We start from the raw sequence: 16,151 nt of genomic DNA on the forward strand, positions 1-16,151 counted from the left end.
AGAGTTTGAAACCCCAGACATTTTAGGGAAACTAGAAGTAAGATGGTTCTCTTAAATGAATGGTTTTCTCTGCCCTTTTTGTCTTCCTGTGTGCTTTTACTGAAAGCCTAAGACTTCAAGGGCATTTTTGGTAATTTGAGAGTTCTTTAACAGCTAAAGATTAAACGAGTCTCAAAACATGTATTGAGAAAAGTGAGCTGGGATGATTTTAATAATCTTAAACCCATTAAACCTCTCCAGGCAGGCTGGGATGAGGAGGAACAGAAGCAGAGGGGATTGTCAGTAAAAAACGAAAGCTGTAGAAGTGTATTGTAACTCTAAGGCAGCATGGAAAAGAAAACTGGATATAAAACAAGCGAGGTGAGAACAGAAGTTCCAAGAAGACAGAAAAAGAAAAGATGGTTGATGATGTGTTTTTCTGTGCTTGAAAAACACTAAGTATTGGTATTGCCAGGAGACAAGTTAGGGAACAAGGCATACATTGGAAGATTTTTAAAAATATTTTTCAAAGTAAAAGAATGTCACTTTTTGTTGTTAATAGCATGGAGAAAAAAATAGACATTTCACTGGAGGAGAAAAACAGAAAGGAAAGCTGGGCAGTGTGGCACAGACCTATCTATAATTGCAGGTGGAATCCTAGAATTCCAGGCAGAAGGCAGAATGATTTTGCTGGTCTAAACACCAAAGCTTTGTTTTAAAAAAAATCCTTTCTAAAAAAATTATAATCATCAATCACATCTATCTCAATATATGCATATCTTTGTTAGACAATCTTGAGTGGATTTTAATATAAATGTTTAATTTTTTTAAGAATTTCATATTAGAATATTGAGTTTACATCATTCCTCCAACTCCTTGTGTCCCCTCATTCTTTTTGAAATTCATGACCTTTTCTTAATTATTATTGTTTTTTTATACAACATACACACAAGCAAAACAATAAAAAGCAATAAACAGACCTAGTGAATCCATTTGGTGTTATTCGGATGTATTTGTGCTTGGGCTGAGCACCTTGATTGGTTATCTTATCAGAGGGCTCCTCCTCTCGACTCATTCTCTCTCAGCAGGCATTGACTGCTGATAGCTGTTCACCTGAGGGTGGGGCCTTGAAAACTTCTTCTATCTTGCCATGTGTTATGCAGGTCTTGTTAAGGCAGTCATATTGTCCAGGTTTCTTGATTGTAGCATCTCTGTCATACACAGGAGACTATCTTGAGGCCCACATCTTAGTTCTCTGACTCTTGGAGTCTTTTCATTTCCATGTCCTTGATGTTCACTGAGCCTTGAGTATGTGGGTCATATTGGAAATCATCATTTGGGCTTGGGCACACAGTAAGCACTGATTCTCTACATTTGATCAGTTGTGGATCTCTGTGTCATCTCCACTTCTTTCAAAACCAAAAAGAGTTTTGTGAGTGAGAGATATTCTTATCTGATTGTATAAAAATTGGCTTTTATAAATTAAATTCCAAGAATTTCAACTTGAGCACTATCATGCCTGAACAGGAAATGGCGAAGAAAACAAAAATTCTTGCAAGTCAGATGTGTCTCCTAGATGCTAGCTTGATTTCCCGGAGGCATGCTACAGTTGTGTCCTTAGTCTATCCCAGAAATTAGTTTTGTTATCAAGACTACTGTAATGTCACTTCCTCAGCCAGATGGACCCACACTCTGTCACTTAACTAACCTTTGGTCTTCCTTTCAATCTGTAAAGGGAACCATATATTTATTTTATAGAATTGTTAAAGAAATTTGGTCACATTAATTTTGGTCACATTAATACTCAGAAACTTAGGGTTCTGCTCTCCAAATCTTAGCTGACAATTTATTTCCTCTAATTAGTATTTATATATTTCAAGATGTGGCCAGTATCTATCACTGTGTCCTACATTTTACATTTCCATTGATACAATATTCCTCTATCGTTAAGATTGATTTTCTATGCTGGTGGAAAATAACATTTGGATTATTGTAGGGTTGCATTGAATCTTTAAATACTATGGAGCAGTACGGACATTTAAAAAGTATTGATACTTTCCATGAACATGGGAATGGACTTTTAAAGATATGTGTGATAGGATATTTTATTTTCTTACATAGCATTGTTTTCTACTTAATAGGGGTGTCTTTTCTTGATAACATTCATATATACTTAATCTAAATGGTTGTATATTTGACCTTGAATGTAATAAGAATCTTGCATATAATTTATTGAATACTTGTCTGTTCTTAAATCCTGTTGCTCTGATTTCTGTCCAAATCTATCCACAGTGATGTGATGTTAGAGAAAGAATGGAAGGCAGGACAGCTAAGATAAAGAAAGTACTGTTTTTTTTTTTCCCTTCAGTTCTTGTTTTGTATGGACTCACCCTTGTTTTCTTTTCTTTTTTCCATCCAAGCAATAAATATATAGCATCCAAAAAGTTTAATAATTCAACTACTTTCCCCTGGCTTCATCAGGAGTAATGTGGTTGCTGCTTCCTGGGTGTTACTTGGTATTTCTGTTTCTTTCTGTTCTGGAGCACTTGTTTGACAAGTCTCTGCACCAGCTGTTTATAATAAAATAACTGCTGTGCTTTCTATCTCCTGATCACAGGAGACTGACTGATAAAATGAGAATTTGTTCCTAGTTAGTTTTGTTGTTTCAACCAGACAGATATATCACATATGGTTTAAGTATTAGTCTTTCGAAATGCGTGTGGAATGGCTTTATTTTGGCATATTGGCACATACTATATTATTGTTGATCTTCTGACTTGACTTAACACTCCTGCTTACACTGTTTGGACTCCTTTTCCCAGACTAGCCCTCTGTCTGCCTACTTAACTTTGCTTTTTCTTTCCTGGCCTCACCTCAAGGCTATTCTTTTTCCTTTCATACCCCTCTGTGCTTTCCTGAATTATAACCTTATACTCATATATAAAAAATAGACACATATAAGCATATAAGGAAAAATTCAGTTTATCTTTTAAAATCTGGTTTATTTTGTTTAACATGAGGATTTCTAGATGCATCATTCTTTTTTCTTCATTTTTTTTTCAGATTTAATGACTTCATATTTTCATGGCCAAATAAAATTCCACTGTTACTATCTAACCTACTTTCTTTATCTATTCCTCTGTTGGTGAATGTCTAGCTATTTTTAACAGTCCATTAATAACAGGAATGCACAGTTATCTTTGTGGTAGGGCGTTTAGGTTTTTGAGAGAATATTCACAGGAGAGATTATGTCAGCAGTGATGGGTCAGAGACATAGCTCCACCCTGCCACACTCATCAGCTTAAGAAGCTAGCCTAGACTTTTAAGGACTAAAACTCAGGCCAAATAGGGGTTTGACTTTGATGATGAAAAAGGATTCAGAATTAACTAATATAGTGAATCAGAGCATGAGAGTTAAGAGGAAGATAATCAGAAAAAGGAAGGTATACCCAAGTGTGGTACAAAATTTTCCAAGGAGAGCAAGCTGTTACCTAAGCATTAGTTCATATATACCATTCTGATGGCTACATTTCAAAAAGTTGCTAAAAAAAAAAGCCCATTTCTCCATTTTTCTCTTATTTTTTTCTCGTAAGAGAGACATATCAGGTGGCTGATCAGTTGAAATTATAATCTGATCATGTGAAGCCAGAAGCCATTACATTTATATCAGGAGTTAAGTGTGTAGATTCTCCACATGAGGTGGTCTAGAAAATTACAGGTTCACAGAGGGGAAGGGAAAAGGACCACAAGCAGTGTTAATTGTGCAGGAGTCCCAGAAGGAAAGGCTTCAATTAGAGTCAGGCATAGAATCTTCTCTCTCTTCTCACAACCCCAAATGTCTTCTGCTTCTCTGACTTCTAGAGTGGCTCCACCAGTTCACATGTCAGCAGTTATCACAGTTTTGCCAGCATGGACATGCTCATCAGCAGGAACTGCTACTTGTGTTTTGTTTTCTTCTTCTTCTTTTCCTTCCTTTCTTTCCTTCTTCCTTTCTTCTTTCTTCTTTTCTTCCCCTTTTCCATCTTTTCTTTCTTTTTTGGTGTTTTAAATTCATTTTAAAATTAAAAACAGTAAGATATCTTAACAAATGCATAACCACCATTTTCTTTTCTTGTTTTTTTTTTGTATTTATTGGTTATTTTGGTTATTTTATTTATTTACATTTCAAATGTTATCCCCCTTTCCTGTTTCCCCTCTGCAAACACCCATCCCAACCCCTCCCCCCTTGCTTCTATGAGTATGCTCCCCCACACATCCACCTACTCCTGACTTCTTTCCCAAGCATTCCCCTACACTGGGGCATCAAATCTTCACAGGACCAAGGGCCTCCTCTAGTGTTGGTGTCAGATAAGGCAATCCTCTGCTTCATATGCAGCTAGCACCATGGGTCCCTCCATGTGTACTGTTTGATTGGTGGTTTAGTCCCTGGGAGCTCTGGAGGGGTTGGAGGGCATCAGGTTGGTTGATATTGTTTTTCTTCCTATGAGGTTGCAAACCCCTTCAGCTCCTTCAGTTCTTCCTCTAACTCCTCCTCCATTGAGGTCCCTGCGCTCAGTCATATGGTTGGTTTCAAGCATCTGCATCTGTATGGGTAAAGGCTCTAGCAGAGACTCTCAGGAGACAGCTATATCAGGCTCTTGTCAGCAAGCACTTCTTGGCATCAGCAATAGTGTCTGGGTTTGCTGGCTACATGCGGGATGGATCCCCAGGTGGAGCAGTTTCTGGATGGCCTTTCCTTCAGTCTCTGTTCCACTCTTTGTCCCTGTATTTCCTTTAGACAAGAGCAGTTTTGAGTTAATATTTTTGAGAAGGGTGGGTGGGCCCAGCTCTCAACCAGGGGTAGTTACTAACCTCTGGATGTAGTCTCTACAGGTTCTCTCTCCCCTTAGTTGGGTATTTTAGCTAATGATGTCATCCCTGTTGAGTCCTGGGAACCTCTTGCTTTCCTGGCTTCTGGGACTTTCTGGTGGCTACTGCAAGTTTCCCATCCCTCACTGCTGCACACTACTGTTCAATTTCCTGACTTTTTGTACATTTCTCCCTTCTCCTCCCACACCTGATCCTTTCCTCCCTTTTTGTTTACTCTCCCTCTTTTTGATTCCTTCAAAGTCCCTCCCACCCTCTACTTCCTGTGATTATTTTGTTCTCCCTTCTAAGTAGGACTGAAGCATGCATACTTTGGTCTTCCTTCTTGAGCTTCTTGGTCTGTGAGTTGTATCATGAGTATTCCAAGATTTTTGCCTAATATCCACTTATCAGTGATTACACACCATATGTGTTTTTTGTGATTGGGTTACCTTACTCAGGTGATATATTCTAGATCTATCCATTTGCCAGGGAATTTCATGAAGTCATTGTTTTTAATAGCTGAGTAGTACTCCCTTGTGCAAATGTACCATATTTTCTGTATCCATTACTCTGTTAAAGAATATCTGGGTTCTTTCCAGCTTCTGGCTATTATAAATAAGGCTGCTATGAACATAGTGGAGCATGTGTCCTTGTTATATTTTGGAGCGTCTTTTGGGTATATGGCCAGAAGTGGTATAGCTGGGTCCTCAGTAGTACCATGTCCAATTTTTTGAGGAACAGCCAGACTGTTTTCCAGAGTGGTTGTACCAGCTTGCATTCCCACCAGCAGTGGAAGAGTGTTCCTCTTTCTCTACATCCTTGACAGCATCTGCTGTCACTTTTGTATATGATCTTAGCTATTCTGACTGGTGTGAGGTGGAATCTCAGGGTCATTTTAATTTGCATTTCCCTGATGACTAAGAATGTTGAACATTTCTTTAGGGGCTTCCTGGCAATTACTCAGTTGATAAATCTTTGTTTAGCTCTGTACCTCATTTTTGTAGGGCTATTTGGTTCTATGGAGTCTAACTTCTTGGATATTAGCCTTCTATTGGATGTTTGATTGATAAAGGTCTTTTCCTAATCTGTAGGTTGCCATTTTGTTCTGATGACACTGTCCTTTGACTTGCAGTAGCTTTTCAATTTTATGAGGTCCCATTTGTCTATAATTGATCTTAGAGCATGAACCATTGGTGTTCTTTTCAGGAAAATTTCCCTGTGCCCATGTGCTTGAGGCTTTTCCCCACTTTATCTTCTATTAGTTTCAGTGTATCTGGTTTTTACGGAGGTCTTTGATACACTTGGATTTGAACTTTGTACAAGGAGATAAGAATGGATCTATTTATATTCTTCTACATGGCAACTGCCACTTAAGCTAGCACCATTTGTTGAAAATGCTCTTTTTTTTTTCCCCCACTGGAATGTTTTGGTTTCTTTGTCAAAGATCAGGTAACCATAGGTGTGTGGGTTTAATTCTGGGTCTTCAATTCTATTTCATTGATCTACTTGTCTGTCTCTGTACTAATACCATGTGGCTTTTCTTACTACTGCTCTGTAGTACAGCTTAGGTCAGGGATGGTGATTCCCCCAGAAGATCACTTATTGTTGAGAATAGTTTTCACTCTCCAGGGATTTTTGTTGTTTCAAATGAATTTGAGAATTGCTTGTTCTAGCTTTTTGAATTGGTTTGGAATTTTGATGGGGATTGCATTGAACCTATTGATTGCTTTTGATAAAATGGTCATTTTCACTATGTTAATCCTGCTGATCAATGAGTATGGGAGATCTTTCCATCTTCTGAAGTCTTCTTCAGTTTTTCTTCAGAGATTTGAAGTTCTTGTCATGCAGACCTTTCGGGTGCTTTGTTAGAGAGTCTCAGAAAGGTGTTTTATATTATTTGTGACTATTGTGAACAGTGTTGTTTCCCTAACTTCTTTCTCAGCCCCTTTATCCTTAGAGTAGAAGAAGGCTACTGATTTGTTTGAGTTAATTTTATATCCAACCACTTTTCTGGGTTTATCAGCTGTATAATTTTTCTGGTGGAGTTTTTTGGGATCACTTAAGTACACTATCATATCTTCTGTAAATAGTCATATCTTTACTTCTTCCTTTCTAATTTGTATTCCCTTGACCTCCATTTGTTGTCTAATTACTCTAGCTAGAACTTCAAGTATTATATTGAACAGATAGTGGGAGAGTGGACAGCCTTTTTGAGTTCCTGTTTTAGTGGGATTGCTTCAAGTTTCTATTTATTTTGATGTTGGCTACTGGTTTGCTGTATATTGCTTTTATTATGTTTAGGTTTAGACCTTGAATTCCTGATCTCTCCAATACTTTTAACATGAAGGGTTGTTGAATTTTGGTAAATACTTTTTCAGCATCTAATGAGTTAATCATGTGGTTTTTTTTTTTCCTTGAGTTTGTTTATATAGTGGATTATGTTGATGGATTTATATATATTGAACCATCCCTACACCCCTGGGATGAAGCCTACTTGATTGTTGTGAATGATTGTTTTGATGTGATCTTGGATTTGGTTTCTAGAATTTTATTGAGTATTTTTTAATTGGATATTTTATTTATTTACATTTCAAATGCTGTCCCATTTCCCAGCTTCTCCTCTGCAAATCCCCTATCCTATCCTCCCTGATCCTACTTCTATGAGGATGCTCCTTCACCCATCTACCCCCACCCATCTCACTGTCATAGCATTTCTCTACACTGGGTCATCAAGGCTTCACAGGACCAAGGGCCTCCCCTCTCATTGATGCCAGATAAGACCCCTTCAGCTCCATCAGTCCTTCCCATAACTCCTCCATTGTGGTCCCTATGCTTAGTCAGATGGTTGACTGCAAACATCTGCATCTGTATTGGTCTGGAACTGGTAGAGCTTCTCAAGAGACAGCTGTATCAAGCTCCTGTCAGCAAGCACTTCTTGGCATTAGCAATAGTGTTTGGGTTTGGTGTCAGCATGTGGGATGGATACCCATGTGGGGCAGTCTCTGCTCTATTCATTGTCCCTGTATTTCCTTGAGACAGGAGCAATTCTGGGTTAAAATTTTGGAGATGGGTGGATGGCGCGATACCTCAACTGGGAGCCATACCTAACCTCTGGATATGGTCTCTACAGGTTCTCCCTCCCCTTTGTGGAGAGTTTCAGCTGTCACTTTTAAGCTTTCATTTCAATTATTTTGTATCTATTATATTAATTGTATGTAATATTAATTAATATATTATATATACAATATTAATTATGTATAATATATGTCACTTGTGCATGTGAACTTACTTCAGATGAATTTCTGATGTAAGAACCTAACTTGCTTCAGGTTGAACCAGTAAAAGAGATTTGTGGCTAGATCTATGCCAAGTAAAGCTGGAACATTAGTTGATTAGACCAGGAAAAGATGTCTGAACTACATGGCTAGAGCTAGACTTTAGGGTAAAGGAAGAGAAGCAGGTAGAGGGAGGATTATGACAGCGAGGGTGATAATTACCTGACAAAATTGCATTGTGAACAAAGCAGGCATGTTTGCAGGTATCATGGCCAGAGCTAAGCCTATAGATGTAGAGATGAAGACGGGCAGAGAAAGAATGGGAGCAGACCAGAGCCATTTTCTAGGCAAAGGATAGTTGGAAACAAAACTGTCTTCCAAACTACTGTTACAGAGCTTGGGCCAACTAAGGCAGCTGGTAAATAGATAGGATTCAAGGTCCATGATTTTGGAGGTAGGCCTGCCTAAATGCTTTATTTAGTTGTGCCAAGTGCCTTGTTTATTCAATATTATTTAACAGAAGATTAAATTTGGAATTTTATAAAAACAATAAAAATTAGATTAAAAATGTAAATGAGTTCCCTATTGATCTTTAATACAGGTACAGTGAATGAACGCTCAACATGCATAGAGTTACTTTCTTTCCCTAGATTTGGACCTATGATCTAAGTATGTAAAATGACTTGATCATGCTTATAATCCTTTAATATTCTGTCAAACTTCTTTTCAATACTACAGTTTTGTGCTAGAGTTCATTGATTGCTTGTTACAGTACAAGGGGAACAAGTTTGTTGTTAATATTTCTGTTTTTATTACTGCCAAACTCCTTACTTACATATTGATAATTATATTAAGAAAGGTTCTACTTATCACTGATTTAATTATTAGTGTGCACAGAAACCTTTTCAATAGATCTCACTCTTCTGTTTTTCAAACTCACTGTATTCTGACATTTCCACAGGGTCATTGTGACATTTTCTCAATGGCTCTACTGGTCTATGCTTTCACCTCACTGAGAGTTAAAAAAATTTGATTAAAATTGCTCTTGTTATTAGGAACAAAATTAGTAGGTATGGAATGTTAGGGATATTTCTTAAATGTATATATGTTGGCTTCTCTATTGGCAAAATAAAAATGTGTTCTGAGACTCAACCTCACCATAGTAACTTTTTCCTGTGTACTCTAAACCATATGATGTTTATCTCCATAGAAAACTTGTTTGCTTGTTAAGTATAAACTGTTTTTCTGACTTTTCTTTGAGGGTTGAGTAAAATATCTCTTTATCAAAAAAAAAAAAAAACAAAAAACAAACAACCAAACAAACTAAAACAAAAAACCAACCAACCAGTCAAACAACAACAACAAAACAAAACAAAACAACAACAACAACAAAACCAGAAACAGTTTACTGTATGTTAGGAGAACAATGTAATCTATGTATAATTTCTTTTATATATGACAAAAGTGTTAAATTACATTTACTGAAACAAACGTCCATCTTAATAATATTCAATGACCACATGTCCAATGTGACAATAGACAGTTGGATATTTGTTGCACAATGGGTTTCCAGTGTAGGGTTAATTTATAGCCATCAGCTTCAAATCCTTTTTCACAGGTACTTTGGTTAAAATCAAAGATTTTAGCCTCATTCTAAGGTTAACTCCCTGCTGCTTTTGTCAAAAGCTGGGCTAAAGCATTTCAGCAGGGAAAAGCAAGATCAGAAAACAAATGTAAACTTTCCAGCTGCTTCTCATTTATGTTTATTCCTGACTTGATCAATAGAAAAGAATCAACATCTGCCCCCTCTTTTTTTAAATTTATTTTTTTAATTAGGTATTTTCTTCATTTACATTTCAAATGCTATCCCAAAAGTCCCCCAGACCCTCCCCCCACCTCTCCTACCCACCCTCTCCCACTTCTTGGCCCTGGCGTTCCCCTGTACTGAAGCATATAAAGTTTGTAAGACCAAGGGACTTCTCTTTCCAATGATGGCCGACTAGGCCATTTTCTGATACATATGCAGCTAGAGACACGAGCTCTGGGGGGGTACTGGTTAGTTCATATTGTTGTTCCTCCTATAGGGTTGCAGACTCCTTTAGCTCCTTGGGTACTTTCTCTAGCTCCTCCATTGGGGGCCTTGTGTTCCATCCAATAGCTGGATGTGAGCATCCACTTTTGTGTTTACATAGCCTCACAAGAGACAGCTATATCAGGGAACATCTGCCCTTTTTAATAGTTGCAGTTTCACAATGAAACATTTAGTCTTTTCATTTTTAAGCAGTCTGCTTTCAAAGACATCTTTAACATGGCTAAAAGTCTTCATATAAAGACCCTTGTAACAAACACAGCTGAGAACAGGCTCAATAAGAAAGACAGTATTTTGCAAGTTAAGTGTTCTACAAACCTTTAAGTGTTTTATAGTCTATGCTGTTTTTGAGCTTACTGGGCTGTTCCAAGCTAAGAATGGAATCTTGGACTCCGGGTAGCTCTCTATCATGCAAGTGTTTGCTTTTGTTTTTGTTTTTTTAAACAAATGGAATTTTAATTTTTCTAATCTTTACTAGCAACTCTTATTCTTTAGTTTTTAGATACTTGTTTGTTTGTTGGACTGCTGTCTATCTGCAGGTAAGGGCAGGTACAAGATAAGGTGAGAGCCTTATCTTATTGGGCAGTAGAAAAGGAAGGCAGGCTGAGAATTTTAGAGCAGAGGACAGAGAGAGAGAGAGAGAGAGAGAGAGAGAGAGAGAGAGAGAGAGAGAGAGAGAGAGAGAGAGAGAGAGAGAGAGAGAGAGAGAGAAAGGAAGGAAGAGGAGGAGGAGGAGGGAAGGAGAAGAAGGAATGAGATGGAACCTATAGGATAAGAAGAGGAGCCAGAACCACAGAGCTCTGGGAGCTTTTATTGGGGATTTCTTGGATAGATGATTAAATAATGGTAGGGTGTGTTTACCCCATCTAGGGGTGTAGATTGTTTTATATCAGTTCTGCTTTGAGTTCATTGTGTGGGCATTTTGTGGGTGGAGAATTTACTAATATAAATCTGACTGATAAATCACAAGCCTCTATAGAGTTTTGATTTTTATAGGGGCTGGGAATGTGAGCAAAATCCAAAGCAAGAGAAATGTGAGATAGGCGGTGGCTGCATGGGGTTAGCCATGGAGGCAGTAAGGCCGTCAGGGCAGAGAGTAGCCCGCAGTAGCAGTAGCGTGGGATGGTGCCTTTTAAAAATATTTCCACCTACATTAATTAATTAATATACATTTCAAATACTGCCCCTCCTTCTGGTCCCCCTTGTAGAGTTCTTCCCCTCATTCATCCTCCCCTTTGCCTCAGTGCAGCCCCCACCCCCACCCCTGTTCCCAACCTGTGTCTGCCTCTCCCCACCCTTGCTTCCTTAAGTCTCTATAGGATTAGGCTCATTCCCTCCCATTGAGTCCAGACATGGCAGTCCTCTGGGACATTTGTGCTAGGAACCTTGGACCATGCCATGTATGCTCTTTGGTTGGTAGCTCAGTCTCTGGAAGTTCCCCCGGTTACAGGTTAGTTGACACTGTTGGTCTTACTGTGACTTCAATCCTTCCCTTAAATCTTTCATCCGGTCCCTGACCTGCTTCCAATGTTTGTCTGTGCGTGTCTGCATCCATCTCAGTCAGGTGCTAGGAAGAGCCTCTCAGAAGGCTACTAGGCTAGGCTTCTTCCTGCAAGAACAGCATAGCACTATTAATAGTATGAGGGACTGGTAGAGCCTCTCAGGAGACAGTTATATATCAGGGTCCTGTCAGCAAGCTCTTGTTGGTATATGCATTAGTGTCTGGGTTTGGTGATGGTTTATGGGATGGATCCCCAGGTGGGGCAGTCTCTGGATGGTCATTCCTTCAGTCTCTGCTCTGAACGTTGTCTCTCTAACTCCTATCATAGGTATTTTGTTCCCCTTTCTAAGAACGATTGAATTATCCATACTTTGTATATCAAAGCTTTATTTTGCTTCATTTGAAATAAACAATTCTATATGATACCAAATGTAAAACACACAGTCTTTTATCAACTAAGGTTTACCTGAGAAAGATGGGTAGGGAGGTGCCTCAATCATATAAATAGTAATTCTAGATTTAATAAAAGCTATGATGTTTGAATAGAAATAAACTCTCTGCTTGATTCCTCTTACTTTGTTTTCATACTTAGAAAACATTGCTGTTTAATTTTGAAGTCATCCAGGGTCCATATAAAACCCAATTTTATTATTCTGGAACTCTGAATTAGAACATATAAATTTGTATATACCAACTCTTCATAATTATAATATGGTCATGAATGACTTTTAAAAAGCTTGAAAAGAGCATTAAATAACGTATTTTCTCAATAACTTTTCAATAAGGGATGAACTAATTTGTATAAGTTAGTATTTATTAGTGTGTTTCATTTCATGTTTCTAACAGTTCTAGCAACATTGATTGTTCTGGACTGATGTGGATGTCTTCAGATGTGCATTTACATCTACCACATGTTGTACTTATCACCTTGTTTGAAAGATGTTTGCTCATTGTGGCACTGAAAGAGAATCACAGTTAATTTGCTTCTTGGATGTGAGCAGAACTTTTATTTCTTAGGGAGTCTTTTGTGATTTTCTCAATTGGAAATTCATTCTACATGCTGCAAAACCCTCTGAAGAGTGAGCATCATCTGCATAGCTAGGACTTTATAAGGGAAGTGTGAGAGAGGAAAAGGACAGGAGGAGGGAGAAGATGAAAGGAGAAATAGAAAGAACCAGGAGAACTTTGCTTTGTTCTGTGTCTAAAGTAGTTCTTAGACTAGTTTGGATGTGAAAGATCTTGACAAATAATTCTGAACGACCTTTTTTATCCAAGAGATATTATGACTCATACCAATTCCACTCTTTACTGCAACTAGAAATTGCCAAACCTTCTGATAGATCATAAAATTAAACTCTGTTTGAAAAAAGCCATGTATAAACATGTGTAACTTTAAGCATCCATATATTTATTGCATTTTTAAAGGCTTTTATTACATTACCTTACAGTGCAATGTTGTGCTTCTCCCAAGGGTCAAAAATCCTACTACTTGCTAAGAACTGTCTCCTTCTGAGTTGTTGATTAGATGTGTTCCCCACCACTCTAACAATACAGGGTATTGGCATTTATTGGTTGCCCATCAGAACTTGATGGTAAGACTATTTTTTGAAAACATTACATACTTTGATCACAGATCATGGAAAAACAGAGCTAGTGCTGATCCAGAAGCTGCCTTCCTCCTGGCTTGCTTTCATAGAGACAGAAATTTCTGTGCTGGCATCTAGAGAAAAAAAATATTAACAGTCTTATCCAGCTATGAATCTGATGATCTATAACCACCACTGATATGGCAAGTGTATCAATAGTATTAAAGTTATTGGGGTAAGCAATGATTTTTCAATTGGATATAAAGCATATTCCACAGGTGAGTACTTATATCTGGCATTATAAACCTGGCCATAGACCTGGCACTAGATCCTAGGGGAAAAACTATTACTACTTTGCTAAATAGATATAGTATCTAAGTGCTTTCTGAGCACTTAGCTTTATACCAAAATATTAGAACAGCTCACATCTCTCATCAAATATTTAATGAGACCCCATAACAGGTCAATATCTACAAAATAAGTGACTATGTGATTCTCACTCCTAAGTGAAGTGTATATCACCAACCCTTCCCCAACAGCCTGAGAAACATGCATACGAGGAAAGAGAAAGATTTGCACAGTCAGAGGATAAGGAACACTGCTGGAAAATAGTGTCTTATGACTATGACAGGACAGCTACACTCATGAACTCAAAGCAGCTACGGTTACCTGTACAAGACTAGTACAAGATCAAGCCAAAAACCCTTTTGGCATGGAGTTTGAAGAGGCTATGCCTAGTTTCATAGCTATAAGCAATTGATGGCTTTTTGGGAAAAGAAGCTCATTTTTTTTCAAGGACTTACCTGGTTGCTCACCTCCAGTCCCACACCCATGCTTAAGTGTTCAATATGTTCAATATCAATTAAACTTGATCAATATCGATTAAACTTCATGGATATAAAGAAAACATAAGTAGATGTGAAGTTCATGGGGGAGAGATAGACGAAGGTGAAAGGGAGGAGGGGGTAGGTGTCAGTAGTATACACGACCAAAACACATTTTAAAAGTAAATTTTGTCTCACCTTAATTATCATACTGAATTTCATTTGTGTATTAGAGACTGTGAATACAATATCTTACTTCATGGTCACTGAATTTTTTTCTTTACTGTGATGAATGTTCCCAATTAAATACCACTTATACACTTGCTTAATAAGATAACAGAAAATTACTCACACTTTTAATTGGTTTCATTTTGCAGGCCTGAGACTGAGCAAAACCATTAATTATGGTCAGCTGAATGCCTTATGCCACATTAGAGGACTAAAGAGCGAGTGAGTTACTCATGCATTTCTTTTCCTATCATAGAGAAAGTGATGCCTTTACTTGTTTATGGATAATATATAGTAATAGAAAATGCTAGTTCTTACAGGTACCAGACTTAGTACATGAAGAAATACAATTGAAACCTGCTGTTTATTTCGACATACTGAAAAATGTAAATTGGTCATAAAATAAAATAAAAATGTTTATGGCATAGCTAACCAATTTATTCCAAACAGGGCTCTTTATAGTTAAAAAAAGAAAGAGAGAAAGAAAGAAAGAAAGAAAGAAAGAAAGAAAGAAAGAAGAAAAAGAAAAAAGAAAGAAAGAAGAAAAAGAAAAAAGAAAGAAAGAAAGAAAGAAAGAAAGAAAGAAAGAAAGAAAGAAAGAAAGAAAGAAATCAGTCACAAGTAGAAAGACTTAAATGGTTGAAAACACAAATATTGCATAAAATGCGCATCTGAGAAAAGAATAGGGTGTGGTCTGGAGACACAGAAACAGTAATTTGTCCTGCTCAGAGTTTAGGATTCCTAAGAGGCCTGAGAATTGAGCATAGAATTTTAAAATGGGTTCTCTTGCTGTTTTAGTTGCTGTTGTATTGCTGTGATGGCCAAGACAACTCTTGGGAGATGGGAGCTTGGTTACAGTTTTATAGGGTTAGTCCATTATCATCGTGGTGCAGAAACAGACAGGTTTGGTGCTAGAGCAGTAACTGAGAGCGTCACCTTCTTATCTTCAGGCAGTAGGTCTCTAGAAAGAAACACTAGTCATGAATGGGCTTTTGAAATCTCAAAGCCTACGACTACTACTACTACTTCATACTACTATGAATTGACATACTACTTCAATAACGACACACTCCCTCCGATAAAGTCCAACTCCTCAACCTTCCTAAATAGTTCCACTAACTGGAGATTGATATTGAAATATATGAGCATATGGAATCTGTTCTCATTCAAACTACCACACAACTACTCCCTGAACCTCATAGTATTGAAGCTATATCCTAATTCAGAATGCATTCAATTCAACTTCGAAAGTACCCATAGTCTTTCCCAGTGTCATTACTATCTCAATATCTCTTCTGAGACTCAAGACAATCTTTTAACTGAAATTCCATGTAAAAGTAAAAGCAAAAACCAAATAAAATATTTTCAATATACAATGACATGTTATATACACTACTATTCAAGAAGGGAAGAAGTACTGTACCAAAGCAAGGTCATTGAGCAGGGCAAATGACACATTCTGCAGCCATGTCTGATCTTAGAAGGCTTATTAAATGGTCTATTCTGTCCAGATCTGCTAATTGCACCACACTTCTCTCTCTTTGGCTGATTCCACAGGCCCATTGAACCTATCATTGCCAGGTATCACATGAATCCTGCCTCTCCAACACTGAAGTCTCCAATGCAACACAGATTTCACCTTCCCAGATTCATGTAGTGGCCTCTTTGGGCTTCCTATATATGGCTTTCCCTTTTAGATGCCTGGTCTCAGTAGCTTTTCTTTACTGTAGAGGAAGGTTTTACAAAACCTTTGTTGTATTTTTCTTGACTCTAAATCTAGAATAAGGGCTAAGCTGCCTTGTTATTCTGCTCTGTAGCTTT

At 37.7% G+C, this 16,151-nt stretch overlaps 1 protein-coding gene across 1 annotated transcript in view; it reads left to right on the top strand.

The window, feature by feature from the left end:
- The window catches only part of Cnbd1 (cyclic nucleotide binding domain containing 1), a 367,012-nt gene that overhangs the window by 3,361 nt on the left and 347,500 nt on the right, over positions 1 to 16,151 (top strand). Inside the window, exon 2 of the mRNA XM_085838485.1 lies at positions 14,480 to 14,552. Within this exon, the coding sequence (XP_085694611.1) occupies positions 14,480 to 14,552 (73 nt within the window). The remainder of the gene's footprint in view (positions 1 to 14,479; positions 14,553 to 16,151) is intronic.

Source organism: Mus caroli, unplaced genomic scaffold (assembly GCF_978045245.1).
Source record: "Mus caroli unplaced genomic scaffold, Mus_caroli_1 scaffold_6, whole genome shotgun sequence".
NCBI classification, from domain to species: Eukaryota; Metazoa; Chordata; class Mammalia; order Rodentia; family Muridae; genus Mus; species Mus caroli.